This window comes from Podarcis melisellensis (genome assembly GCF_964234715.1).
Source record: "Podarcis melisellensis genome assembly, chromosome: Z".
In the NCBI taxonomy this organism is placed as follows: Eukaryota; Metazoa; Chordata; class Lepidosauria; order Squamata; family Lacertidae; genus Podarcis; species Podarcis melisellensis.
In genome coordinates this window covers 39,193,937-39,221,312 of record NC_138547.1, presented here as the reverse complement: position 1 = coordinate 39,221,312, position 27,376 = coordinate 39,193,937, and the positions used below count along the sequence as shown (strand labels likewise).

At 43.2% G+C, this 27,376-nt stretch overlaps 3 protein-coding genes across 5 annotated transcripts in view; 1 reads left to right on the top strand and 2 right to left on the bottom strand.

Moving 5' to 3' along the window:
- CUL4B (cullin 4B) overlaps positions 1-2,448 on the bottom strand; it is a 31,484-nt gene extending 29,036 nt beyond the window's left edge. Inside the window, exons 1-2 of one of the 2 annotated variants that reach the window (XM_081897591.1) lie at positions 1,954-2,448; positions 529-1,128 (exon numbers count right to left, since the gene is read on the bottom strand). In XM_081897591.1, coding sequence (XP_081753717.1) covers positions 529-1,128; positions 1,954-2,158 — 805 coding nt within the window. In that variant the 5' untranslated portion in view covers positions 2,159-2,448. The remainder of the gene's footprint in view (positions 1-528; positions 1,129-1,953) is intronic. The other variant, XM_081897590.1, reaches the window with a different exon arrangement.
- An 8,374-nt stretch (positions 2,449-10,822) lies between these two features.
- MCTS1 (MCTS1 re-initiation and release factor) lies at positions 10,823-17,561 on the top strand. The gene is made up of 6 exons (XM_081897691.1): positions 10,823-11,006; positions 11,391-11,543; positions 11,786-11,883; positions 13,665-13,798; positions 14,387-14,454; positions 17,359-17,561. The coding sequence occupies exons 1-6, from the start codon at positions 10,996-10,998 to the stop codon at positions 17,438-17,440; spliced, it is 546 nt and encodes a 181-aa protein (XP_081753817.1). The 5' UTR covers positions 10,823-10,995; the 3' UTR covers positions 17,441-17,561.
- A 1,431-nt stretch (positions 17,562-18,992) lies between these two features.
- On the bottom strand, positions 18,993-26,541 carry C1GALT1C1 (C1GALT1 specific chaperone 1). 2 transcript variants are annotated; one of them, XM_081897670.1, is made up of 3 exons: positions 26,408-26,541; positions 22,970-23,050; positions 18,993-20,483 (listed from the first exon to the last, which is right to left on the bottom strand). In XM_081897670.1, the coding sequence occupies exon 3, from the start codon at positions 20,465-20,467 to the stop codon at positions 19,517-19,519; it is 951 nt and encodes a 316-aa protein (XP_081753796.1). In that variant the 5' UTR covers positions 20,468-20,483; positions 22,970-23,050; positions 26,408-26,541; the 3' UTR covers positions 18,993-19,516. The 2 variants fall into 2 exon arrangements, with proteins under 2 accessions (XP_081753796.1, XP_081753797.1); XM_081897671.1 differs by lacking the exon at positions 22,970-23,050 and having other exon boundaries at positions 26,408-26,525.
- Positions 26,542-27,376: the final 835 nt, after the last annotated feature.

Below are 27,376 nucleotides of genomic sequence, written 5' to 3'. Positions count from 1 at the left end.
CAGAAGCATATGCATCAATCTAAGTTTTTCTAAGCTGCAACTTAAAAATAGTCTGTCTTCAATATTATATCTTTTTGTCATACTTTTAAAAGCTTCACATTCCATTTAACTCGAGAACTGCAGCAAGAAAGGGGAAACTGGAGCATGGATGTATAGTGAAGAGCTGGGGATATGTTGAGGGGGACTGGTTTCATTTTTAGAGCCATTGGAGAAGGAATGAAAAATTCCTGTCCCTCCCCTCTGCAACCACCAATTACAGGGAGAGTTAACTCCACAAAACATATCTTTTTCAAACCAGCTATATGAATGAACACCTGAGGCTTTTTTTGTTTGGCAAAAAAAAAAGCACTACACTTGGGGACAAAATTGTAATGGATCCCTGGTAAATGGTCTGGTTTCCTCTGACAAGGGATTCCGTGGCAGAGTGGTGAATATGATCCCACACACCAAAGATTTCTGCAAAGTACATGCCATCCCTCTTTATGTAGATACACATTTCAGAGATAAGGAATGAAATAACCATGTTACCTTTAAAGTTCTTGATCACTAACTTCTTGGCTGACCCAGGTTTACTGTTGGCAAAACTGGAGACAGTGGAAGAGGCAGCTTTGGTCAGGCCATTTGCGTGGTGTCCCACAGCTGAGGAAATTAAGAGGCTTTTGTTTTTGAACTGCTGCTGGTGCTGCTGCTGAGAAGAGGCAGCAGGTGACGAGGAGGAAGAGGAGGAGGAAGACTCTTCAGCCATCTTCGCATCAAGTCCAAAATAATCCAAGGAGTCCTCAAAGCGCAACTTCTTCTGCAGGTAATGGTTGGAAGAGGCAACTCCTGATGAGGAGGAACAGGAGGCAGAGGTGGCAGGGGTGGTAGTGGTGGTGGTGATGGTCGTGGTAGTAGTAGCAGCAATAGAGGATGTGGAAGAGTTATTTCTGGGAAGAACGGAGGAGCAGGAGGTGATGGATTCAACCTCTTCTCTATCAGTGCTGCTGCTATTACTATTTAGCTTTCTTTTCTTGGAAGAAGACGAGGCGCCACCGCCGCCACCACTGCTGCTGCTGCTGCTACTACCATCAGTGGCAGGTCTGACCTCCTGAGCTGCTGCTGCTGCTGAGGGGTTGGGGGAAGTGAAACCTGTGGGAAACATGAACACCACAGAGGTGAGCAGGCTGAAGGGCATCAAATCCTTCTGGTGGGACAGGTAGGAAGAGCAAGTCGCGGAAGATCTCTGCCTCGTCTGTCCAGGCAGAACAAGTGCCTCCTTGCCAGCCGGTTCGCTTCTCTTCTCTTCCCTCTCAGGAGGAAAGGAAGCCCTTGCCGGCCTTCCCTTCACCCCTTCTCGCTCGGATCGATCTCTCAGAAAAGGCGTCTGGCTCCCCGAGAGGGGAAGGGCAGCTCCGCCTGGCCACTCTGCCCCGGACTCCCGCGAACCTCTCTCAGCGACTCTGCCTCTGCCCGTCCCCTCACTTTCTCAGCTCCCGGAGGCGGCCAGGGTCCCCTCCACTCTCTGCCTCGCTCCTTTCCCCGAGATCACCTCTCTCCCGAGGAGGGGCGGAGAGGGGAGCCGGGCTCCCTTTCCCGCTCCCTCTCCCTCTCGCTTCCCCGCCACCTCCTTCGCGGCCGGGAAAACGAACAAGGGAGGCCGCCGCGCCGCTTGTTATTGTCAATACTATAGGCACAAGAGGCAGGGAGCCCAAAACATGGCGGTACATCCGGCCGCTCGGCATGCTGGGAGACCAACCCCGCCCGGAAGCTCCGAAAGAGGCGGCTGAGGGGGCTCTTCGGCAACGGGAACTCGCGCTCCGTGTGTGCGGAGCCCGCGAGGGGGGGACAGTCCCGAACACCCTTCCCTATTTCTCGCACTCACCCGCTCGCCCGCTCGCCCCCGACCAGGCCCCGCGCCCCAACGTCCCCCCCCCGCTACCTGGCACCCGCTATTCCTCCTGCCCTCTGACCTACCGGAAGTGCTCATGTTGCCGGGCGGCTGCTGCTGCTGCTGCTGGTGGTGGTGCTGCTGGCGGCGGCGGCGGCGGCGGCGCTGACGGCGCTGGGGGCGCGAGTCCTTCTCGTGCCCAGGCGGGGTGGTTGGGGAGTCCCGCGCTCCAGGCTCTGGTGATGTTTCTTCGCGGGAAGAGGCGGGGTTGCCGCCTCCCGAGTGCTGCATCTCCCCGGCGAAGTGTGTCGGCAGGTCTCCCGAACCACGCCGCTTGCCCTGGTCCTGGTTCTTGCTGCTTGCAGCAACTCTTCGTCCTCCTGGTCTTGGTCCTTCTTTTGCCTCGCCTTCCCAGCGCCCCAAACCCTCTGGCTTCCTTGGCTTCGGAGTTGCCTCGCGCACACGCGAGCGGAGGAGCTGGAGCTCCTTGAGAAACAACCTCTCCGTCTCACCGCTCTCTCCTCTCTGCCTTTTTGCAGGGGAAAGGGTGAGGAGGCGCGTGTCCCACCCCCTTTATTTCCTGGACAGAAATTGGTTGAGGGGATGGTCCCGGTTCCCGCCACGCCTCCATGCTTTCTTCTTTTTTTTTATTGCAGTTCAGGAGCGACGTGAAGTGCGCCTCCACTTTTCACCTACATTTTCAAAAAATATAATAATAAAATAATAAATGCACATAGCATCATCCTCAGCAGGACGAGTGGGAAGTTGGACTTGGTAGATAGTTTCGTCCTCCTTGCTGGCTTGCGTTTTTTATAATTATCAGCCTGAAGTACAGATCGTATTTGCATTACGGGAGAGGAGGGGTGAGATGGAAGCATCTAAGATGCTAATCAAAGGGTTAATACAAGGGCAGTAGAACTCTGTGATGTCATACATCTGAGGCAAGTTATGTCAGTGGATACAGTTATGACAGTTATGAACAGCCTTTTGTGTGAAAGCAGCTGAAGTGTTGCACTGCTGTTTGCCTCAGCGTTTTAACCTGCAAGTGCACTAAGTAAAGCTTATTTGTTATTTAAACTTTAAACAGGGAGTGTCTTCTGTAGTTTTTATAGGAGTAAAAATAGAACCAATTAAAGGGTCAAACAACCGGGCTTTTTTCCACATAATTCTGTAGAGTCTTAATTCCCACAGTGGGGACATTTAGGTAAAATATATTTAATGTTATGTTTAGTTTGTGAAGCAAGGAATCATTTCACAGTGGATCATACCTGTGCATTGTTACAAGAATTTAAGGTCTCAAATATGTAAATTAAATGTACAAGGCAAACACATACATAAATATATAAACCACATGTCCAAAACAGTACAGGAAGACAGTCCTGAAACCATTTTGACTCTCCCAAACTGACCAAATGTTTCTCTGCAAGGAGGGAGGAAATGAAAAAAGAAACCCTCCTCATTGTCTCTGTGCTCACAAATCCAGCCTTAAGGGCACATTTAAGGTGTGAATAGGGTGAGCCTGTGACCTGACTCAGGAATTAAGTATTTATCATTACAAAAGAATGGCCAGGCTGCTCCTGTGATCCAATCAGTGATCATTGACGGTTTTTTGCCAGACAGTATTTTGCTGGATACCACCTCTTTCTGTGATTTATGTATGATGTATTGGGGTGGTGGTCTTGGGCTACACCCCTTCTGTGATGTATGTATGATGTTTCTGGGGGTGGTCTTGAGTTTGAGGGTGGGCAATTTCAAAAGTCTATACGTACAGTGGTACCTCGGGTTACATACGCTTCAGGTTACAGACTCTGCTAACTCAGAAATAGTACCTTGGGTTAAGAACTTTGCTTCAGGATAAGAACAGAAATTGCACGGCGGCGGCAGCGGGAGGCCACATTAGCTAAAGTGGTACCTCAGGTTAAGAACAGTTTCAGGTTAATAACGGACCTCCAGAATGAATTAAGTTCTTAACCCAAGGTACCACTGTATAAGGGCTGGCACACATTTGTTCTGAGTTCCTCCTCTTTCCTGCTTTGCTTCTCAATATTCTCTGGTTGGCCTCTGTTATTTTCTCCTACTGATAGGGAACCCACTTTCTCCGTAAGGGAAAAAGGGCAGATTTTGTTTACAACAGCATATATGCTGAGAAATAAAGTTAATGAGGAATTTTAAAAAATGAAGCATGATTATCATTTCACTCTTGTTTACTACAGAAGGCAACTAGATGACCCTTGGAGTCAACCAATCCTACAATTCTATGATTCCACTAGGGCAGGAAAGCTGGCTGTTTGTTGCTGTAGAGCACAGTGAACTCACAGTATGCTACATTGTATATTAATAACAGCATTCTACAATGTGGACCTTCACACACCAGAATGGCACTGCTCCCAGACAAACACACATGTGAGGTATTAGTAAGCTTAGAAAAACCATAGAGTTTACACAAGTATAAAAGAAATATCCTGAAGGAGCACTCCAGAATAGTAAAATGAGGTTAGAGCATGCTCTGTGGTGGTGAAATATTGGAGTGTGAGGAGGAAATATAAGAGTATATTAGAAAAAGTTATGATTGTCTGAATGGAACTCTGAATCAAAGGCATTCTGCTCTGCAGTGTTTTGCCATATATCTCACTTTGGGACTTGGAAATCATGTCATTTGCTCTCTTCATGAGTACATTGGAAGCTGTATTAAACTGAGTTAAATCATTGGCCCCTTGAGCTGATAGCAGTTGTGACCTCAGAGACACAGCATGGATATCCTAAATATACATGCAGCTCAATAGTAGCCAGACTTTTAGCACTTCTGTTTGAAGAAGACTTCTTGCAATTCAGAAGTTTGTCAACTTTGTCTTATAAATATATAACATTTCAGAATGTGGCGCTTGTAGACACATGTTAAAATCATGTGAAATGGAGTCCAGCAAAATCTCCAGGAGAAGGAGGGTAGGGCAGGAAAGTTTTCTTGTTTTCCACAAGTATAGAATATGGGAACTCTACTGTCCTAGTTTTGGTTTGTTTTTATTTTGAATAGTTTTAAAGTCAGTTAGCTCAGCAGTGTTAATTGCAACATACAGACAAGGAGCATATCTGTATTATCTGTTTTGCTTTTACGTGGGCTTGAAAGCCATATATTTTAATTGGCGGACAAGCACTGGGAGTGCAGCTGCTTTGGCTCAGCATTTAGCTGATAAGGAAAGCTTACCCACTCCAACTTGCCCGAAGGATACTCTGTAGTTTTAAGATGGTTACCACATAAGCACGGACCCGCAGTGCTTTATACAAATCCTCCAGAACTTCACTGCCAAATTTAGTCCAGAAATTGTAACCCAGCAATAGGAGCAAGGGAGATGGAGATAACTGTAAAGAAATTGTAGCAAGATCTTCTTCTTTGGTGATCACTCGTAGCTGAGTAAGATTGTCTTCCATAAACATGGTTTTTAATAATGAGTCCGTAGGTGACTGTGGATGCCAATACTGGATCCACACGTCCTTCCACTGTGGGGACATTGGTTTCCTGGCAGGAGTGGATCACAGCATGGATTTGCCAAGCGTGCTTTCCTCTTAGCATGTTTATCCCTTGCATCCTGAGTTTGAGTATCTTCAAAGCCCATGACACCTTTGGTAAAGGCTGTTCTCCAGTTGGAGCGCTCACTGGCAAGTGTTTCCAAATTGTTGGTGTTTATACTACATTTTTTAAAGATTTGCCTTGAGACAGTCTTTAAATCTCTTTTGTTGACCACCAGCATTGCACTTTCCATTTTAAAGTTCGGAATAGAGTAGTTGCTTTGGAAGACGATAATCAGGAATCCGCACAACATGACCAGTCCAACGAAGTTGATGTTGAAGAATCATTGCTTCAACACTGTAGCAAGATATAGTTAATATGTCTTGTATAGATAGCCCTGGTCCTTTACATGGCAAGTGTGCAATAAATTGAGCTGGATATGCCTTATCCCAAGTTAGAGGTTTTGCTACTTGTTCTTCTAATGAAATCTTAGCAAAGTGGTCAATTGATCTGGACTTGTTAGGAGCTGATACATATGCCTATAGGCAACCTCAGCTTTCTTCATAGTACGAAACCTCAGCAATGCAGAATAACTATCTTTGCATAGTAGGCTCAGCCACAAAAGAAAATGAAATTCCTTCACTGTGGGAAGAATGCAGAATCACTATCTTTGCCTAGTAGGCTCAACCACAACAAAAAATTCCCTCACCATGGGAACTTTTATGTGAACAATGTTTATTATCTAAACAGATATGGGGGGAAAACTTTTGTGTGCTGTAATTGGTACACTGGTCGGGTTAGTGGAGACAGGAATTCTGACTAGCCCTGCAGAAAATACCAGCAAAGAAACTGAAGTTAGTGATGGTTTGAAGGTACATCAATATGGGGATAGGTCTGATTTTGCCAAGTCCCTTTCAGATTCTGTAACGAAATAATTAAATGGCATCCATAAATATTGGAACTTGAATTCAGAAACCTGCTTTTGAACCAATATGAATGATCAAGAGATGGGCTTAGATGAGTTCTTTTCCATTCTTAATCTAAACCCTTCAGATCCAAGGCTACTGATAGTGGATGAGTATGCTGACAACTCAATTGCTACCTTCCAAAAAAATTATATTGGCCCTCCACCTAATCTTATTTGTTCAAGACCCAATGTGGTGTCTTTTGATGGAATTTGGGAGGTTTCAGGTCAGCTCTCCACATTTCTTGCTGTACAGGAAGGAAGGAAGGAAAAGGCAGCGAACAATGGATAAACAAACATGCTCTGAAAGGTATGAGAGGGAAAGTCCAAATTCCAATGATGATTCTTCTAGGAAGAGGCCTTCAGACAGATTGTCCTTCATAACTGGCCAGTGAAGAAATCCAGCAGAATAATGAAAACAAAATATGAACTTCAAGCAGGAATTCAAGCCATTTTTGGGACTTCCTTGGATTTAGGAAATTGTTTACATCATAAATGCCTGCCTAATTGTAACCAGAGGGGCAGTATCGAAGCTTTCAGGATCCTGATGTATAAGATAAATTTTGGTCTCTAACACATGTTTGCTGACAGAGTGCGGTTATTTGAATTAGAAGGTTGTCAAAATAATCACCCTCTGATGAAAAGTTAGATATCCATTCCCTGTACTTTCTAGAGAAAGGGAACTGCAGCCTGGAAAAGGCAACCTGAAAGGAAGGGGCAGGACGTTTTCGAACCGTAAGACTCCTGCCTTTGTCACCTGTCCTAATAATAATATAGATATGCTCCACTGGGGAAGGTAAGATTCATTGTATTGGCCCAAACACAGGTACTGGAAGAAATATGCCCAGGTTAGAGGAGCAAAACTCCTACCCTGCTAGCAATTTATTTTTCCAGAAATCTGTCCTGTATCAATTCTGATGTTTCTTACGATATACTGTGTTTTGATGTATTTCCCCCTAAAACAGCTTCAATCCAAATTGAGAAAACAACCTTGCTACATTTTAAGCTGGTAATGTGTACATAGCCCAGATCTGAATCTGATCAGTCCCTGTACATGGTACATCACTCATATATATAGAACCTTGAATTTCATGTAGGAACAGTACAATGCAACTGTAATAATGTTTGTTTATTTATTTATTTATTTATTTATTTGTATTCCACCTTTCACCTGTAGATCTCAGAGCATTTCACAACATTAAAAAATACAAGATAAAAACACAAAATACATAATTAAAACAAAAACAAACCAAAACAATAACCCCCCTCACAAAACGTTAAAAAGAGGTATAAGATGTTAATCAGCCCAAAGCCTGGTTGAAAAGGAATAATTTCACCTGGTGCCTAAAGATATGTAATATAGGTGCCAGGCAAGCCTCCCTTGGGAGTGTTGCCACTATTCAGTGTTATACAGTGGTACCTCGGGTTACATACGCTTCAGGTTACAGACTCCGCTAACCCAGAAATATTACCTCGGGTTAAGAACTTTGCTTCAGGATGAGAACAGAAATCGTGCTCCGGCGGCACGGCGGCAGCAGTAGGTCCCATTAGCTAAAGTGGTGCTTCAGGTTAAGAACAGTTTCAGGTTAAGAATGGGCCTCTGGAATGAATTAAGTACTTAACCGGAGGTACCACTGTATAATTCTTTTACAGCACAGACATAATGGGCTGGAACAGTTAAACGTGTTGTAAACTCATACAGGGAAATTTGGTAGGGAAAGACGGGACTCCACAGCGCCATCTGTTGTCACAGTATTATTTCATATACTGTATACAATATCAGTTACAGATAGGTAGCCGTGTTGGTCTGCCATAGTCAAAACAAAAAAAATTCCTTCCAGTAGCACCTTAAAGACCAACTAAGTTAGTTCTTGGTATGAGCTTTTGTGTGTATCTGAAGAAGTGTGCATGCACACGAAAGCTCATACCAAGAACTAACTTAGTTGGTCTTTAAGGTGCTACTGGAAGGAATTTTTTTTGTTTTGTATACAATATGTATAAGATGCTTTTTCTTTACCAATCTAGCCGAGTCCATGGTTAAGCAAGACAGGGTCACAAAACTTGGACCCTTTTATACCAAAGGTAAGGAATTAAAGTATTCAAATGCCCTCAGTCACTGCATCAGCCATATTCGGCCGAGGGGGGAGCTCAGCCATGTTCTTCCTCAGAAGTGAAATAAAATCAGACCAAGCAGGTATGACACAGCTTATCATTTCGTTTTTCTAGCTATACCACACTTTAGTGTACCAAGTAGGAAGATTGGCTCCGCTTAATCCCCCCCCCAACTGCAGAGGGAGCTTGTATTCTATCACTTGGTGCTCCCCCCCACTCCCCATATATTTATTTTTAATAAAATGTTAACAAAGTATAACAACAGATGCCACAATAAAAAATGAAAAGGGCATTCTAGAACTGAACACCGAGGAAGAAAATGTCCATGCCAAGATCAAGTAGAATAGATATTATTATTGCAAGGGTTTATGTTGTTCCTTGTTGCTCTAGTACATTATAAAACAACCAATGGATAGTTTAGCTGAGATTCCTGCTTTGTAGGGGTTGGACTAGATGACCTCAGGATCCCTTCCAACTCTACAGGCCTATGATTTTCCCCATAAAGATATTATCTCACTGTCTTCCTACACTTCTTGTTACTGTGGACTGAGCTACATTAGTACAGAAAACTGTGACACCAGATAGCACTGTGTGTTCCATCTTTTGCCAACATGATTTCCCACTTTGAGGTTTACAATGTGTTTTCCTGAAACCCCCTTTTTATGTGTCTAAATCCAGCCTTTATGTGTAAGCTTAGCCATGCACACTACGTCTCCCATGAATGGGAATTGAAATATAGAGGGCACCAAGTTGATGAAGCCTCATTTACAGGGTTAGATAAGAGAGAAAGTGATTCAGGTCAAGGGCAGGAATTTAAGATGAAACCAGAGAAGTTATGGTAGCAGCGGTGGATTTTGGGTTTCAAGCCATAACAAGTCAGCAAGTCTTGCGGCTTGTGGTCTCAAGTCCTTTACTACTCACTTTCTGAAGAAGAGATTCTTAGATTCAAGCAGCCAAATCAGTTTCTGGCATTTCTTCTGCTCTTGCATTTGAGCCCCCACCTGACACCCTCCCACCCCCACCCCAAGTTTAAAAGGAAATTGCTTCCTACTAAGAGCACTTATAAGAAAACCTAGGGTGTCACATGGATATAACCAACTAAGTAAATAGAACTGCACACTTACCTTTGAGTGAGCTATTCACAAACCTTCTTTTTAAAAGGGTCAGCAGCCCACAACTTCAAATAAAATAATGGTTGTTTCTTATCTCAGATGCTACTAGGGTATGGACCTTCCTATCAGCACATGTGCTTTGGGATGCTCCATACTTTTGCATATCTGACTTGGCAAGCGTAGCCTTTAAAAAGCAGGAGTTTGTTTACTGCAAAAAGTCCAGCACTGGGAAATGGTTGCAAATATAGCTATGTTTTAATTCAGAAGAGACCTGCTGAAATGAATGGGCCTAAGTCAATCATGTTTTAAGGCTTTGAGTGAGTCCACTCTGATGAGAACTAATGCTGGACGCAACCAAATGTTTCCTTGAGATTAAAGCTAAGGCTGCAACACTGGGAGCATGGCCTGCTTGTTTTATTAGCAGCTTGGTAAAATAATATTTGAAAGAGGTACTTGATGTCAGGCTGTGTGGGAAGAGGGGATTCCAGTCTGGTTAATGAATATATACATAATTTATTATTTATTGAATTTATATACCTGCACAGCCCTATACTGTACCTGGAGTGTCAGGGCATTCTCAGAATAAGAAGCATTCATATGGGAGGCCCTTTTAATTTTTGGGGCAATTCAGTTTGAAACTCTAGCCTGCATCAGTTTGGTAATGCAAATCAGCATTTCAAAGTAACTTGAAATACCAAGTGACAAAAATAGTAGCATAAGTATAATAATTTGGTTGAAGCAACAGTTCTGATCAAATGTTGAACCTGTGTGGCACGACCATAAAGCAAGGGGGCAAGGGTGTGATTCTATTATTTTTAATAAAAAAAACCCTTTCAAAAGCACTTAATTATACATACTGTATAGTGAATTATATATATGAATATATAATGAATGTACACACACACACTGTATGTATAGGTGTGTTTGAGAGGTGCTTAGGTTGCAATCTGAACAATGCCCACTCAGAAGTAAGTCCTGCTTGAATTCAGTGGGGCTGCACTCCCCAGGTAAGTGGGGTTAGACCTGCAGCTTTCATCTCCAGCCACAAAAAACAAAAGGGCACGCTAAACTGTGGTTGATTGGTCTCCATAGCAACAGCAGGCCAAAGTCCGAAAGGCAAAAAAAAAAATCCAGCTACCGCATGGCTTTCTGGGAGTTGTAGTTCTACATTTTATTTTGCTTTCCGGTTGCTGCTGTGTTCTCTCGGAAAAGGGCCCCGCGGAAAAAGCAGTCCTCCGCGACGCTAGGGGGCGGTAAAACAGCGCGGGTTTCCTTTGCGGCTGGCGCGGGGGATAAAGGAAGAGCCACGAGAGGCCTCGTGCTTGCGTGGGCTGGAGGGTGGGAACAGGGCTTGTGTGGGAGCTGCTGCTGCTGCTGTCAGTCGCTGGCCTTCCAGGTCCTCGGTTCTTAGTGCTCTCCCGGGAACCCCGCCAAGATGTTCAAAAAGTGAGTAAGGGGCGGGCAGGAAACGTGGGCATGATTTTGACACCCGAAGGCCTCACAGCCTGGGGCTTTCTGGCTGTTCACAGAGGGATCCTGGGCATGTTAGTTCAGAATCGAGCCCCTCCCTCAACCTTCTCCTCAAAGAAAATATGCCTAGGATTTCATGTCTTTTTTATTTTTATTTTTTCTGCTGATGACCTTAAATAAAGCATACTCAGGAGTATGACCTGCCAGAATCAAATGGACTCAAGTTGCTTAAAACCACAGACTCTGCATTCGCACCCTCGGGTGTGACTTAATGTTTTATGTACCGTGTTTTTTTATTGCCCGGAGTGGTATCTGTGTGCATCGGGAAGTATCATCTGAAAATCTTGTTCCCTTTGGCAGATTTGATGAAAAGGAGAATGTGTCCAACTGCATCCAACTAAAAACGTCTGTTATTAAAGGCATTAAGAACCAGCTGATAGACCAGTTTCCTGGGATCGAACCATGGCTAAACCAAATTATGCCAAAGAAAGACCCTGTGAAGATAGTACGTTGGTCAGTATTTCCCTTCCCACTGTTTTCCAAGTTATATTGGTCTATTCATGTTTGCCGGTAATAATATCCAGTAATCCTGGAATATTGCTCTGTCATGGTTTTCATTTAAATGAGTGGATGTAAATATTGAAAGAGTTAAACCATTTGGTTTACATGAAATAATGTAGGCATGCACAGTCTGAAATATTCACTTCCTTATTGCTCAGAATTGTAAAATTTCTCATAAACTTTGTATCTTCCAGTCATGAACATATAGAAATCCTCACAGTAAATGGAGAATTGTTGTTCTTCAGGCAAAGGGAAGGACCATTTTATCCCACACTCAGATTACTTCATAAATGTAAGTGTGTTGGAGAAGACATGTTGGGTTGCAGTTGAAAGAGTGCAGCAGTGGGGTTGTCATAACTATTAAAGCATGCAATTTTTTTTCTGCACTCTGATATGTGTAAATAGGTGGTTTCATAACTACAAGTGAGAAGTGAAAAGCCTACTGGCTCACAGCTTTGTATCTGTATTAAGTTGTACATTCTCCAGTGTTTTCAGTTGCTGTATTGTGCATTATGGGTATATTCATATACCACTGATGTGCTCTTCTGCTTATGTCCTTTATTTTGTTTAGTGTGCAACAGCTTCCTGCCCATTGCATTACATATTTATACTTCCCTTTTGCTTGCCTCCAACTTACACTTTGCCGTTTATGAGGCTTGCCTTTTTGGTTCAGTTATCTTCCTCCAGTGCATCCACTAAGCTGAAGGGAATAGAAGGTTAGCTACTACAGTTAGACAGTGTGAAGCAAGGGTCAGCAAACTTTTTCAGGAGGGGGCCAGTCCACTGTTCCTCAGACCTTGTGGGGGGGCGGACAATATTGGGGGGGGGGAATGAACGAATTCCTATGCCCCACAGATAACCCAGAGATGCATTTTAAATAAAAGGACACATTCTGCTCATGTAAAAATATGCTGGTTCCCAGACTGTCCGCGGGCTGGATTTCGAAGGTGATTGGGCCGGATCCGGCCCTCAGGCCTTAGTTTGCCTACCCATAGTGTAAAGGAACATGGAGGTGGATAAAAAGAGAGAATTACTACCTGTTCAATATGTGTGCAATTGCCACAACCCGGAAATGGCCAGAAAAGTGGGCGGGCGGAGAGGGCTTATGCTCACTCCACTGACATTTGTGGGGGTCAGGAATGTAACCCCCGTGTAAAATGGTCGTTGCCTGCTTTAATTGCTGGTTTTGAACAGTGAGGGTCTGCAGTGCTTACTATTATATTATTTATTACATTTCCATATCAGCCTTCATCTGAGGATCACCAGGCGGTTTACAATATAGAAACACAAAAATACATAACTTAGTAACAAACAAATATAATACCCCACAGTTTAAAAGGCCATAGGTTGCTTAATTAGCCAGAGGCCTGGCTGAAGAGGAATGTTGTTGCCTGGAGCCTAAAGCTATGTAACAAAGGCACCAGGCAATTCTTCCGGGTAAGAGCATTCCACAAGGGGGGAGCCATCACAAAAAAGGCCCATTCTCAGGTTACCACCCTCCGGACCTCTTGTGGAGGAGGCACACAAAGAAGGGCCTAAGGTTATGATTGCTGGGTCTGGGTTGGTTCATATGGAAAGAGGCAATCCTTGAGGTATTGTGGTCCTGAGATGTTGCTTTATAGGTCAAAACCAGCACTTTGAATTGGGCACGGAAACTAACTGGTAGCCAGCGGAGTTGTGAATGAATTCCTTTTCTGCTGAAGGCTTTTTATGACTGCTTTTTTCAGTTTCATGGCTTTTTTTTCTCAGTGTCATAGTTTATTTTGTAATTTGTTTACAGAATTAACATGCAAGCTGCTTTGAAAATACCTAATTGAAATAAATGTTTGAATAAATGAATTTAAATTTCATCAATGTATTAAGATTATAAATACCTAAAACATACCAAGTGTAAGATCACTTTTTAGAGAATACATGGAAGTGGTGGAATATTTTGCTGGTGACACCATTTTTCTTCCAATACAACTTCATATATCTTTAAAATACACGTTTGTATAATCTAAATGACTGTATTAAATGTTCAGATAACAGTCAGTGTTGTATCTGTTCTAATTTTCCCCTGCCCCTTCTCAGATCCATTCATTCTACCACATCAACAAGTTGATAAAGGAGCCATTAAATTTGTACTTAGCGGAGCAAATATCATGTGCCCTGGTCTGACGTCTCCAGGAGCTAAACTTTATCCATCAGCTGCTGATACAATCGTGGTATCCTTGGATAGCTGTCCTGTGTTGCTCAATATTTCTTTTTCACTGTAGCATCTGACAGGGCAAGCTGTACTGAACATAAAGGGTTAGGTTTTTTTTAAAAGTTGCATTAAATGTTTAGGTTTTATAGTTCAGTGTGGTGATCTTTCCACATAAATGTTGACACAACTTGGGGGGACAGCAAACCATTGGATGATTGTAGAGGGTCCAGGGACTGGATTGGATGATCTCCTTCCTCTACCTTTCCCTTCATGCTTTGTCTTCTTAGTTTGTTAGCTGGCTACTTAGTTTGATGTGAGCTGCATTGTGAGACAATATTTATGTCTGAAAAGTGTGATTTAAAAATAAAATAAATTGGGTGGACATAATTGGTTGCTTGGATGCGAAAGGGTTGAGGTTTTAGGGATTGAGAGTCTTGTATTTTTCAGGGCCTCTAGCTATACGATAAACCTAAATGTTCCATAGTTACAGGGAAAGGTTCTTGTGACCATTTTGAAATAGTGTTTCCCTTGTTAGTCTTTCTGCTGCTGTTCTTGTTGTCTTTTTTCATACTACATATCAGATGTTTTCCTTAGCTGGTGATTATAGGCAATAATGGCCGAAGGAAAGCAACATGCCCTGTGTGTTGGAGTCATGAAGATGTCAGCAGAGGATATGTGAGTTAATTTTCTAAGAAAAATAATGTACCTCTTTACTGTCATTGCCTGTTTTAGAGTGGGGTAGCTCAGGCCAACATGAAGGGCTTGGAAAACTTCAGACTTATTTTGACTCAGACCCACAAACTCATCCAGCTGCCACAGTAACATGGAAATGTAGCAGTAATGGTAGCAGTAGGTAATACAATAAATATACTTTCTGCCAAGATGGCTTATAGTTCTCAAATACTAAAGCAAATGGTCCAAAATGTAGAATAAAATTCTCTCAGGCTGTTGGTGATCCCTTGAGGAGCTGATGCGATCCACAGCATCTACCTTCAAACAGGTCTTTCATTGTTTTTCAGATCTCTGTGAATATCTAATATTGTCTGATGATCATTCATGATGGTGTTGGCCCAGCCTTGTAAATAAGCCCACAAAAGTTGCTAAGCTGTGAAGTTACCTTTTGCACTAATTTGGTACAGCTGGCACCAAGAGTTCCTGTATGTCCACTCCCATGTCTGCATTTGGGTGCAGAGGAGGAGATGTCTCTCCTTGGGCAGCCTGCTTGGTTCTCTTCTGGGTGCAGAAGAGCATTGGAATGCTCTCTCTCTCTCTCTCTTTCTGCCAGCCCACTTGCTTGCATGCAATTCCATGTCAGTGTCACATATGACTACCAGGTGAATGCTTAAATACAAACTTGCATTGTCCTTTTCCATTACTGAATGACAAGGCTCTTCCCATCACCTCCAGTGCTTCACTTTAAATTTGTTCTTCTATTTCCCGAAGTATTGGAAAGAAGCATGCATTAGTGTCATATTTCAGACAAGTCTCATCTGATAGAAGTTGGATTTTAACAAAGAAAAATTACTAACATGATTATGATGCTGATAATGATAATGCTGTCACTTTATCTTGCCCGAGGCAACACAAAGCAACTTAAAACCAAACCAAACATAACCAAAACTGAGACATACAGGCAACCCTCTGTTTACGTGTGTTCTATATGTGTGTGACTGTTTTATGCATATCATGACAAACCTGGAAGTGACCCAGAAACAACATAAAGCTGTCACTGAAACATCACTAAAAGGGCAGGGCAGAACAGGGAATTTGCTGGCTTTTTCAATGGGTTTGTTATACGTGATTTCAGTGACCCCCATGCAAATGGGGCCTGCCTGTAATTCAATTATTGCATAGATTTCCAAGTCTAGCAGAATTATAAGTTTCATTGGAATCTTTTATTATATATTGCTGCATCTCCAAAACAAAGCAGTAGTTCCTTATGGGTGTAATTCAACTGCATATAAGCAATAGGAGTACTGTAAATTAATTTTCTGATCTAGGTTAAAAGCTCTCCTCCCCAAAGGAAGACTTTAGGTTTTTCTCCATTTACATAATTGTTCGGAAAACCCATAAATTATTCACTTTTCATTGGTTGTAACTGTACATCCTCTCCTTTTTTTCTTTAAGTGGCAACTAAATAGTGAAATGAAGCTCTTAGATGAAATGTATATTTGCAATCTGTTTCATAAAAGATGCATATATTCAAAACTAAGATCAAGACATGGAATGTGGGCTTAACTATGAGTTTTGAGATTTCCCACAAAAATGAAATGTCCTCAGCTATAAATTTCCTCAGCCAGGATTTTGAAGTATATGCCTTAATAACATTCTATTGCACTTTTACTGCTAGCATTCTCTGAGCCCTTGAACAAATATGATGATGGATAGATCTTTTGTGGCTGGCTAGAGAGTTCGGGGAATCTTTTATTATTACATGAGATTGTGCCATTTATATCCCTTCCAATGAACTCAAGGTGATGTACATAGTTCTCTTCCCCACCCTTCCATTCCCCCTCCTCTCAGCAACCTGATGATGTGTGTTGGGCTGAGAGATGGCAGTGTCACCTGGTGAACTTTATGTCTGGTGGTGCTTTGAACCTGGGCCTCCCAGGACCTAATATTGGCAGTAACCAGCACACCATGCTGGTTTTGCACAGATCAGTAACTGGAGTTCCTTGCCCAGGTGATTTGCAAAACAAATTGCCTTCCAGATCAGCAGTAGATGTTCATCCAAATCTTCCAACTGCATCTGTTAATAAGTGGTGGCAGTACTCCATATTATTTAATAAGAGGGGCTGTAGCTTAGTGGTTAAGCTTCTTATGCATAAGGGCCCAGGATCTTGTTAAAAGGATCTGAAATAGTGCTGAGAGAAAAAATTTCCCTAAGAGCCATGTCAGTCACTGTGCTTTAGCTAGCTAAGTTATAGTATACCTATTGGCCTTAGGTTAGTCATATAGTATAACATATGGTATAACACAGCGTTGACAAGATGGGACAATATGGACCAAGTAATCTGTTTTAGTATAGGACAGTTTTAAATTACTGTATTTACTCAAATGTAATGTGCACCTTTTTTGGCCAAATCACACCACGAAAATTAGGGTGCGCATTAGATTCAATGGCGCATTAGATTTACATAAATACAGTATGTAATCTGATGTATGATGGTGATAAGATTAACTCCCCTGCTTCCCTTCCATCAACTATCCTTCCCTATAAACTATTAGGAATGTTTGAACAAGAAAAAATGCACTCAAAATTATAAATAATAAAAAGAGCAAGATTTCTGCTGAGACAGGATTAATATGCTGGAAGGAGGGAGGATGAGTTCTTATACTTTAAAAGTGTAAAAGATACCCAAGGTGTGTGTTTATAAAAAGTTCTCAATGTAGCCATTTCCCAAAAAAATAAAATGCTCATAGTTTTGAGAGTTGTTATTAAGGATCAATGGAAAAAGTATTTGTCTTAATTTAACAAGTTGGTGTGAAGGCTAGTGCTGTTGGTTTACATTCTGAATACCTATCCTGGAGATCTGGAAATCAGTGTTTGCTGTTCTCTTCCCCTCCTTTCCTCTGCAGTGAGAAGGTCAACAAAGGAATTGGCATTGAGAATATCCACTATTTAAATGATGGTCTCTGGCACATGAAGACGTATAAGTGAAGCAGCAGGAAGAATCCGTTGCCTTTCATCTTGGCCTGTTTTTAATTCTTCTTTTAAAATGTGTGATTAAATGTAAACTTTGTGGTGATGCTAAATAAATCAAGTGAATGCTGAAATATCATCAGCCGAGATGGTTTTCTTTACACCTGTCCTTTGGCGTTTTAACTCTCATGAACTGTGGTGCCTACATCCATGAAATTGTCAAACCAAGTTTTTATGTGCTTCAGTAATAGCTAGTGTAATAAATTACTACTGCAAATAACCAGAGCATGTACAAAATGAGTTTACAATGTGCAGCCCGCAATGCCTGAATATATAACCCTGATGCTTAAAAGCTTGCCCTGCTTGCCCGTATTTTGTTGAGGCAAGTTCAAGGTTCTTCTATTAATTTACAAAGCCTGGTTACCTGAAGTACTGGCTGATTCCTTATATCCCTGCCCTGTCATTCAGATACTTGAGGGGGCCTCTGTTAGTGGCTTATCCACCAGGATCCATACATTCAGCGGTGTGATTCTGATTTTGCCCAACTCCCTCCTGCCTGAGATTAGACAGGTTCCCTGCATGTTGAATTTCAGCTGCTTGCCAGAATCCTTTCTATTTCAGCAGGCATTTTAAGTAATTTGTACTACACCTGCTTATTGAACTTGCCGTATTCTTTTAAAAACACAAATCAGTATTTTTATTTATTATTGCAACCATTTAGGGTGAAAGCAGTTTATAAACAATGAAAATAAAAATTTTAAAAAGCTGCGAACCACAACAAAACATACACCCACAACTTCAGAGTGACTTTTATGAGGCAGCAGTTACTCCAGAGGCCTAATTTATTTGGAAACTGAAAAGCTTCAGAAACAATGATAGTAACTGCAAGTTGCATCCAGTGCTCCGTGATCAGAACTCTGTGCACGCAATGGGCCTTCTGTCTCTCCTTTCCCTATGTGCCCCAAAAATCTGCTCCAGAGGGTCCCCAGCCCTGCAGGGAGGGAGGAAAGGAGGGGGAAATTCTGATCCACAAGCAGAAGTCTCTTGCACTAGTGGAACTGGAGCTCTGGATACCCTAAGCCTGCTGCTTAAAAGGAAAAAGAACAACCTACTAGGCATGCAGCAGTCCTTGGAAACATGAAACTGCAGTGGATAAACTTTTAAAGCCCATGAACTTCATTCCTTTTATCAGCAACCTGTGAGGCCAGAAGTAAAAGTGGGCAGAGCAATAGATGGCTATTCACTAGGTTACAAGGCAGAGATGTTGACCCTCCCACCTCCATCCAGGCAAGTAAGTTGTTACAGTTCCAAGGATGCATCCCACTCACGGAAGAATACTCAAAGGATGGATCAAGTGAGTTGTGGCCTGGGAAGAGTCCTTAGGCTATTTGACTCCTACACTTGAGGTTTCCCATAGGTTAGGTTTTCATTACCTGCTGCCCCCTCAGTGCATCTATCTGCATTGCCACATATACTCTGAAGGGAGTCTAGCAGTAAGAAGTGTAGGGATGGGGAGTAGTAGCCTCGGGGTGCCTAATGGAGTACGTACTTGACCACATTTTTACATGAATGACAAGAACAGAAATGTTTTATTTAAAAACGAACAATAAGGTTGAGCTCATCTCCCATCCCACCAAGTCAAAAGGAAATAACTGAAGGCTGTTTTAAAGGCATTATTTGTATTTTTCCATCCCCTTCGAGCATGAAAAGCTGCCACTGTGAAAGGATGGAAGACACACAAACCCCTAAACTGCAAAAAAAAAATAGATTTAATTTACAGTAGACTGAGGATGATTTTTCATTTTAAATATTTATATACTCACTAGAGATTTTTGTTGACAAGGAAACCTTGGACAATTTTTCAGAAGGCAACAACTCAAATTTCTAGAAGAGAGAGTTGTTGTTTTTAAGCCCCTACCCCTTTTCCCCACTTGTAAAGATTATAAAACCAGGTTGTGCAAAACATGTAGTTACATCATTACCTTCAAATACAAAATTTGGATCAGCTTATGTACACACTGTTTGCTGAATGATACTATACATTAAGACTACACATTTTACACCCTTCACATACAATCTCCTGAGAAACAAGTCTTAATCGTTATCAGAGCCTGGGGGAGGCAAGAAAACCAAGGCATCGTTAAAGCTATGCCCATATGCTCTGAGTCTGTAAACTCCATACATCATAACGTGCATGTGATTAGGAGCTAATCCGCTGAAGGTGATAGCCATATCTGAACAACAGCCTTCCACCACCTCATCTGGGTGAATTGACATGGCCTCTTTAATGAGAGAGCCAACTGACTTGGTGTTGAAGATGTCCTTCTTTTCAGAGTCTTCTGCATTCTCAGCGTGTACCCCAGTGTACTTCAAGCAGACAGCTAGCTGCTTATCCTCAGAGAGCTTCCAAATCATGCCCCCTTGTTCAGGACACTTGTCTGGATCCTCAAAAACTTTGTAAAGGCGCCTTAGTGACTCTATGCTTAAGACGATTCCTCCATCACCGTTCACATACTGCAAGTCTCCAGATGTCTCCGTTCTGCCCGTGTAGAATGGCTGGGACGAGTCTTGTTTCAGCAAGAAATATTTTAGGTTTTCAATAACGGCGAATGTGGTAGGGTGGGCCAGGAAGAACCAGTTGAAGTCATCTTTGTAGTTTTCATAGGCAAATTTGTATGCTTTTCTCATCATTGACCACATGTCATCTGTGTTTAGCACGATGGAGTCAAAGACTTTGACCTTCTCGGAACTGTAGAATTCTGCCTTGTCACAGTGTTTGCTCCATGTATCTTTAACAGCTGCCCAGTGCCCAAGATCCTTTGGTTTGACAAGGATGATGCAATACACACGGATGCTCTGGCTCAATTCCAGGCGCTCATCCTCCGAGAGGTTTAAAACATCCTCCTTTTTGGGAGCCTGGAGATGGCGGTGCTCGTGAGACGTAGTGCTGTGGCCCATCTTAATGTGTCCTAGAAGAGTGACCAAGATGCAGAAAACCCCTCCAAGCATCATGCCCTTCACAAATGAGCCGCTTTCGGAAATCATGTTTCCTAAGAGAGATCTGGGTGGGCAGGTAGGGAAGAAACACATGCTTTTTGCCAAACATATATACAAACAAATACCCTATCTGAATTTGTAACCAACTACAGCTGCAATCCTCAACACAGTAAGGAGTAAATTGCATTGAGGACTTTCTCCCAAGGAACCATAGCTCAATGAGCGCAGCACATGCTTTCCATGTGTGCACAATGGCTTGAGTTCAAGTTCCAGTGGCTTGTATCCAATGCAGCATTAAGTAACCATCCCCATTAGTGCAAGGATTTAACACTTGCAACAGGACTCCGCCCCCTCTTTCTCCCCTGCACCCTCCCCAAATGTATTCTGGAGTGTTAGGAGAACCCACCCAGAGCATGGTGGGGATTAGTGTGTGTTGAAGTATCATTGTGCAAGTGTAAATGATGGGATGGTTAAACTGAATACTAGCCAGCATCTCCAGTTAGGTAGCAGGTGGTGGGACAGTGGCCTCCTGAGATGATGAAGAGCTGTTGCCAGTCAGAGGAGACAACACTAGGCTCAATAGACAAACTGTCTACCTCAGGGGTTGTCAACCTGGTCCCTACCACCCACTAGTGGGTGTTTCAGGATTCTAGGTGGGCAGTGGGGATTCTACAGCACAAGCTGAATCCTCCTTCCATCGAGCACTGGTGGGCAGTAGGGATATATTACCAGGAAGAAAGATGCATTAGTGGGCAGTAGGTATTTAAAAAGTTGACTACCCCTGGTCTACCAGAAAAAGACTTGAGGAAATCTAATAGAATCTTGTAAATGTTCTAGCTTCAGTGTCATTATCTTAGAAAGGCAGCTGTTGCTTTCAAGTGCTTAAATGAAGAGGAGGTTTAGCATGATATTTTTCCCCACTGGTGATAAGGAACAAACACTCATAACATAGCATAAAGTAGGATGGTATTTCCTGTGCAGGAGTCTAGTGGTTATATGCAACTACTGTAAAGTCATACTCAGGGTAGAGCCACAAAAATCAATGGACCAAAATAAGTCAAGTTGATTGATTTCAATTGGCATACTCTGAGAATGACATAGCTACATAAAATCCTAATATCTCTGTGAAAGGGAGGATGAGGAAAGAGAGAGCCTTTCATGCTGGCTTGTTGACAAAGACATTCTGGGTCTGGCTAAACTGTGATAAAAGATAACAACCTCTTAATTGGAAAAAGTGGTCATTATACCAGTGATAGTCTAACAGCTACTTGCAGTGCAATCCTATGTTTAATTGGAATTAAGTTTCAAACAGTTCAGTGGGGCTTACTATAGGAACCAGCTGCACTACTGCAGCTGTAGTAGCTTTTCTCTCATATCCTTGAACTGTTCTTTAATTATATTTAAATACCCTTCTTCACCTTGGGGAGATTAGGTCACTATATATATGTGCTGCACATAGGTGCAGCAGATAACTGGCCTTGCCTCCTGAGCCACTATGTTGGATCTGGCTCCACACGCCTCCGGGGGTGGGGTGCAGTTCTGGTTAGTGGTCTCCAAAGTTCTAGTAAAATGCAAGGTAGATCCTGTAGACCCGTCACCTGCAAGCATGGAACTGAACATACCAAACACTAGCCTGCAGGGGAAATACTGATTATGGTAGACAATGTGTCATTCAGGGAATGCCTGCTTTCCATTACTAGTCTTCTCAGAGAGCAACCCTGATTAAGCTTCTAAGCAGCCACCACTCTAACAAATTCCACAAACTCTACCAATGCTGGTGGTTGTGGGGAAAGAGGACTTGTATCAAGTGGGCAGAGCTCACTTGTGCACTTGGCAAGCAGCTGTATCGCCGACCACCCGACACCATAGAGAAGGAGGTGTATCAGTGCCTTTGAGCCAGGCGACACCATGGATCAGAAACTCAAAAGTTTGCTTTTCGTCATCTTCCACTCTCTGCCAGTGACTTCCTCTGTGGCCATCAGGGTTGGATCTGCTCTGCTCCCCCTCCTGTGTCTCCTCCATCTGTCCATCTGCCTGCCTGCTTCTCTCCATACGCAGCTTTCCCTTCTGTCTCCTTCCTTCCTTTTTCTTCCTCCTGCAACTCTTGCCTGCTCTTCCTGTCTTTCTTCCCCCTCCCCAAGCTCTGCTGGGCATTCCACTCACACTTCTAATAGCTGGCTGACTGGGGAGGGCCCCCTGCTGTGGTGGCCCACACCAGCAACCAAATTCCTCCATGGAGGTGCCCAGAGCAGCCTGCATGCCCTGCCTGGCTATCCAGAGCAGTGGAGGAGTGCACAGATGGGTGGGCAGCTTCCTAGCCACTCAGAACCAGAGCTGAAAGGCATGATTTTAGCTCCCCCTTGGCAGAGCCCAACCTGGCCAACCCCTAGGTATGCCCCTGCAAGTATGGGGTGTTATTCAATGTCAATCATACTCAGACCACAACCACTGAAATCAGTGGCGTTAACTGAACTCAAAACCATTGTTTCAGTAGGTCCACCTTGATTATGAAGTAGCTGAATATCACTCAGTAAACCTATTTCCACAAACCTGAAGGATATTTGTTCTGATGTCACACAGTGCTCTGGTCAGTAGGTGGGTTTTCCAAAAGGGGAAAAAAAATCAATAGCACTAAAAAAAGAAGAAAAGTGTGGCATGTTAATTTTATGCGCTATATAAAAATCTGAAAGCTCCCACCACAAAACAGCCAGGCAGCCCAAAGTATATATTCTGTTTTCATTTGGGATTTATATGTCAATGTTTTAAGACAATGATCATTCTTTGGCATACATATCTCTCACCTACTGTTGAGGAGTTTACAGGAGAGAAATATAGTGACAGAAAACTGTTAGCAAACGAAGGACACAACCCTATACTGCAGTTACCCTGCCTGAGGGGCTTTAGGAAGTGGCAGAATTTGGCAGATCTGGAGCAACAGTGCTGGTATGACATATTCACTGATAGAACTTAATTGACACGCCAGCAGAAAAGTCCACCAGCAGCTAGCAGAGTGGAGAAAAGCAAAGCAGGAACAAAGGTGTAGTTCCAACATGCCTAATCTAGAAACAGTTGAACATGGAACAGAGGTCAACATTCTTTTCTTTGGCCAGCATATGTGGGCAGAACTATATAATGTTCTGAACAGCATTACTACCTTGCAAGACAAGGGCATTCTTGTGTCCCAATCTACAGTTCTATGATCTATGAGAAAATATATTCCAGCTCCAAATAAATCAACTTAATTTCTAGGTTTATCTGGTTATGAAAGTCTTTTAAATAATTTTCACCTTAGCATTGTACATTCTGAGGGACAAAAAAATGCAGAGCATAGCTGCTGTGAAGCTAACATACCAATAGCAGATGCCCACACTTTTTGTTTTAATATCACCTAGTTATCCTTTAACTATAATGTTGTAGCAGCAAACAGCCACTGTACAATAATGTTCTTTATTTCTGGACACAGTGAGATAGAAATTTGCACTAGGGGATGACTATTCCTCTAGACTGAAGATAAATTAGATATTGTGCATATGGCAGGAAATGACCTAAGGAAGGACTATACAGATTATTCAGTCTTCAGCTGAAATCAGCACAACACTGTTGGGTCTCGAACTGGTGGAGTGGGAAAAGAGAAACTACCTTTTCCCTTCTCTATATTTAGTTAAAGGAAAAGGTAAAGAACCCCTGACAGTTAAGTCCAGTCGCGAACGACTCTGGGGCTGTGGCATCTTCCTTTACTGGCTGAGGAAGCTGACATTTGTCTGCAGACAGTGTTTTCCGGGTCATGTGGCCAGCATGACTACGGTAAGCCACTTCTGGCAAAACCAGAGAAGCACAGAAATACCGTTTACCTTCCCACTGGAGCGGTACCTATTTATCTACTTGCACTTTGACGTGCTTTCAAACTGCTACGTTGGCAGGAGCTGGCACCGAGCAATGGGAGCTCACCCCGTCATGGGGATTCAAACTGCTGACCTTCTGATCGGCAAGCCCTAGGCTCAGTGCTTTAGACCAAAGCACCATCCGTGTCCCTTTCATGTTTAGTTATATGTAACTAATAATTCCTTTTTTTAGTCTACCCTTGTATTTAAAATCTAAATACACTGCAGTTAGGAGGATAGAACCTGTGGTCTTCTAGATGTTGTTGAACTACAACTCCCATCATCCTTGATCACTGGCCATGCTAGCTGAAGCTGATGGCAATTGGAGTTCAACAAGACCTAAAGGTCCACAGTGCCTATCACTGCATTAGAAAGCTACTGTAGTCTAGTGGGTGAGAGTATGAGTAGGAAGGCAAGGCCCTAGCTGGTTCAGATCCTGGTTGGTTGAACAGCTAAGGATTCACAAGGTGATCTAAGGCAAGCAACTATTCTCTTGGCTCCCCTCATTGCCACCCTGTAATATGGGGATAGCTGTACTAACCTCTCTTGCCCAGTTGTTGTAAGGATGACTGAAGGCCTTGGAAAACATGACACATGGTATGCAGCAGCAAGACAAATAGGTTTGATGCCTTAGAACAGCCTTCCTCAGCCTGGTGCCATCCAGATGATTTGAACGACAACTTCATTTATCCCTGACCATAGTCCATGGCGCCTGGGACTGATGGGAGCTGGAGTCCAGCAATATCTGGACTGTATCAGTTTGGGGGAAGGCTGCTTTAGAGGCTGATTTTGGCATTCATTTCACAGGCCACTCCCTTGTTGTCAGTGTCCTAAGGCAGCCTTAAAAGTTTCAAAAGCAGATGTGTGTGAATATCCTTTTTTTGGGGGGGGGGAGTAAAATCAAGGCCACAAAGATAGAGATGATCCGCCCCCTTCCCTGCTCCCTCTCTCCTACTTAGGCAGTTTGCATCATCCAGCCCTGTGCTGGGATCTGGTCTTAGTGCAGCACCTGTGCCTCAATAATAAGTCTGAATGTGTATGGTATAGTCCTAGAACGGCTGTGACTCAGTGGGAGAGCATCTGCTTTGCATGCATAAGGTCCCAGGTTCAATCCCCAATAGCATCTCTAGGTAGGGCTGGGAGACTTCTTGTCTTGAACTCTGGACAGCCGCTGCCTGCCAGTGTAGAGAATATTTGCCTAGATGGACCAGCGGTGCGACTTTGTATAAGGCAGTTTCCTTTGTTCAGCTCATTAAATGGATGCACAAATGCACAAAGCTTTCAAAGAGGCCACTGAAATGAGGGTTGGGGGTGAGAAAAAGACAATGTGGTACAGCAGACAGAGCATCAAAACGAGGAATGGTGGTGGTGGCCGGGGTGCGGGGAGAGAGGCAGAATACTTGTGTTTTAAACTTTTTTGTGGTGGTGCCCTGCCTTTATAAGGAAGTTCAACTTGAATAATCACCACAATCTTTTTGCCACCTGCTCACATGATTATTGTTTGCTTAGGCATTTCAAACTGACTGTTGCCTGCTTTGCAGTGCTATAATAAATTGTAGCCTCTCGTTTTTTTTTTACAGGGGGGATGTGACATTGCATTCTTATTACTGTATTATTACTATTCTCCATCCTGCCAATTATTGTATACAGCCCTCTGCAATTTGTCAGGATGAAGAACAGTTTAGGGTTTTGGTTTTATTTTAATTAAACAAAACCCAGCCATCTCCCACTCAGCCATGAAACCCATGGTCTCTCTCAGCCTAAACCTAAAGGGTGGTTGTGAACATAAAATAGAGGTTTGGGGGGGGGGGGGAAGAGGAAAGAAACGGCTATATTACCTCAAGCTCCTTGCAGGAAAACAGGGACAGAAAGAATATGAAGATCTACTCATTCAGCCACGAGGTCTACTACGCCTGCCAACCATATCCCTCAACCTAACCTAACCTAGCCCACCTCGCAGGGCTGTTGTGGAGATAAAACAGAGAAGGGAGGGAAGAAGGAGGATGGGATGCGAATGCCATGATAATTAACAAATGCTTAAAAGTGTCCCAGCATCAGGGAGGGGGAAGGGGAAGGCCCCCCCCCCTCCTGACCTCATAAGACTCACCTAGGTAGGTTGGCAATAGCAGGAGCTGGGCCGAGAGAAGCCACCACCGACCTCCACTTTCCCCCCTCCCGCTCTAGGAAGAAAAACCGGATCCACTTCCGCTTCCTCTCTATGGTGGAACCCGCAGCTCCGCCTTGGCCACGCCCCCCACGTGGACTCGTTTCTGGAGGGAGGGCTTCGGAGGAGAAAGTGTGACGCGACTAGCCTCTTAGAGGTAGAAAGAAAAGAGCTCTCTGTGCACGCTTATCATTTCCGGTACTCATTCGAGCGCTTTTAAAAATAATATTAAAATAATAATCTAATAACATTATTATTTAATAATAATATGAAATACGTCTTATTTCATCTTGGACATTCTCATTCCAGTTTCCAGGTGGAAACTTTCCCCTCCTGCGTTTTGCATGAGAAAGTGGTCGCCTAGTGAGGGATAATATGAACCCAGGTCCAAATCTTAAGAAACTCTCCACTACAGTATTTATCTCCTCTACAGTATTTATTTGCATTGGGAAACCGGAAGTGATGCTCCAGTGGCATTAAATCTATGACCCCTTTGGGAACGGTCTAACTCCGCGAGTCTCCCTTCCCTCGTGCCAGTTCACTTGCGCATGCGTCTTCTTTTTCCAGGCTGTGACGCTTCAGCTGCCTCTCCCTCATTCACCACCGGTGTTGCCACGGAAACAGTTCAGAAGCAATAATCCTGGGAGGCGTGGCGTCTTTAAATCGACTCGACAGAAGGGAGGGGAAATAAACATGCTGCATTTAAATAAAACCGCCTCGTACAGGGCTGCATATGCCTGAGCATGTGCACAGTTCACTTCCACCAAGTACAGATTCACTTGGGTCAGAGCATCTTTGAGCATGTGAAGAGTTCCCTAACAGCCATGTAGAAATTCACCCAAGCCTGCATATCTGTAGGACGTGCAGATTTCCTTCCCGCTATGTAGAAATTCATTTGAGTTTGGGTATCTC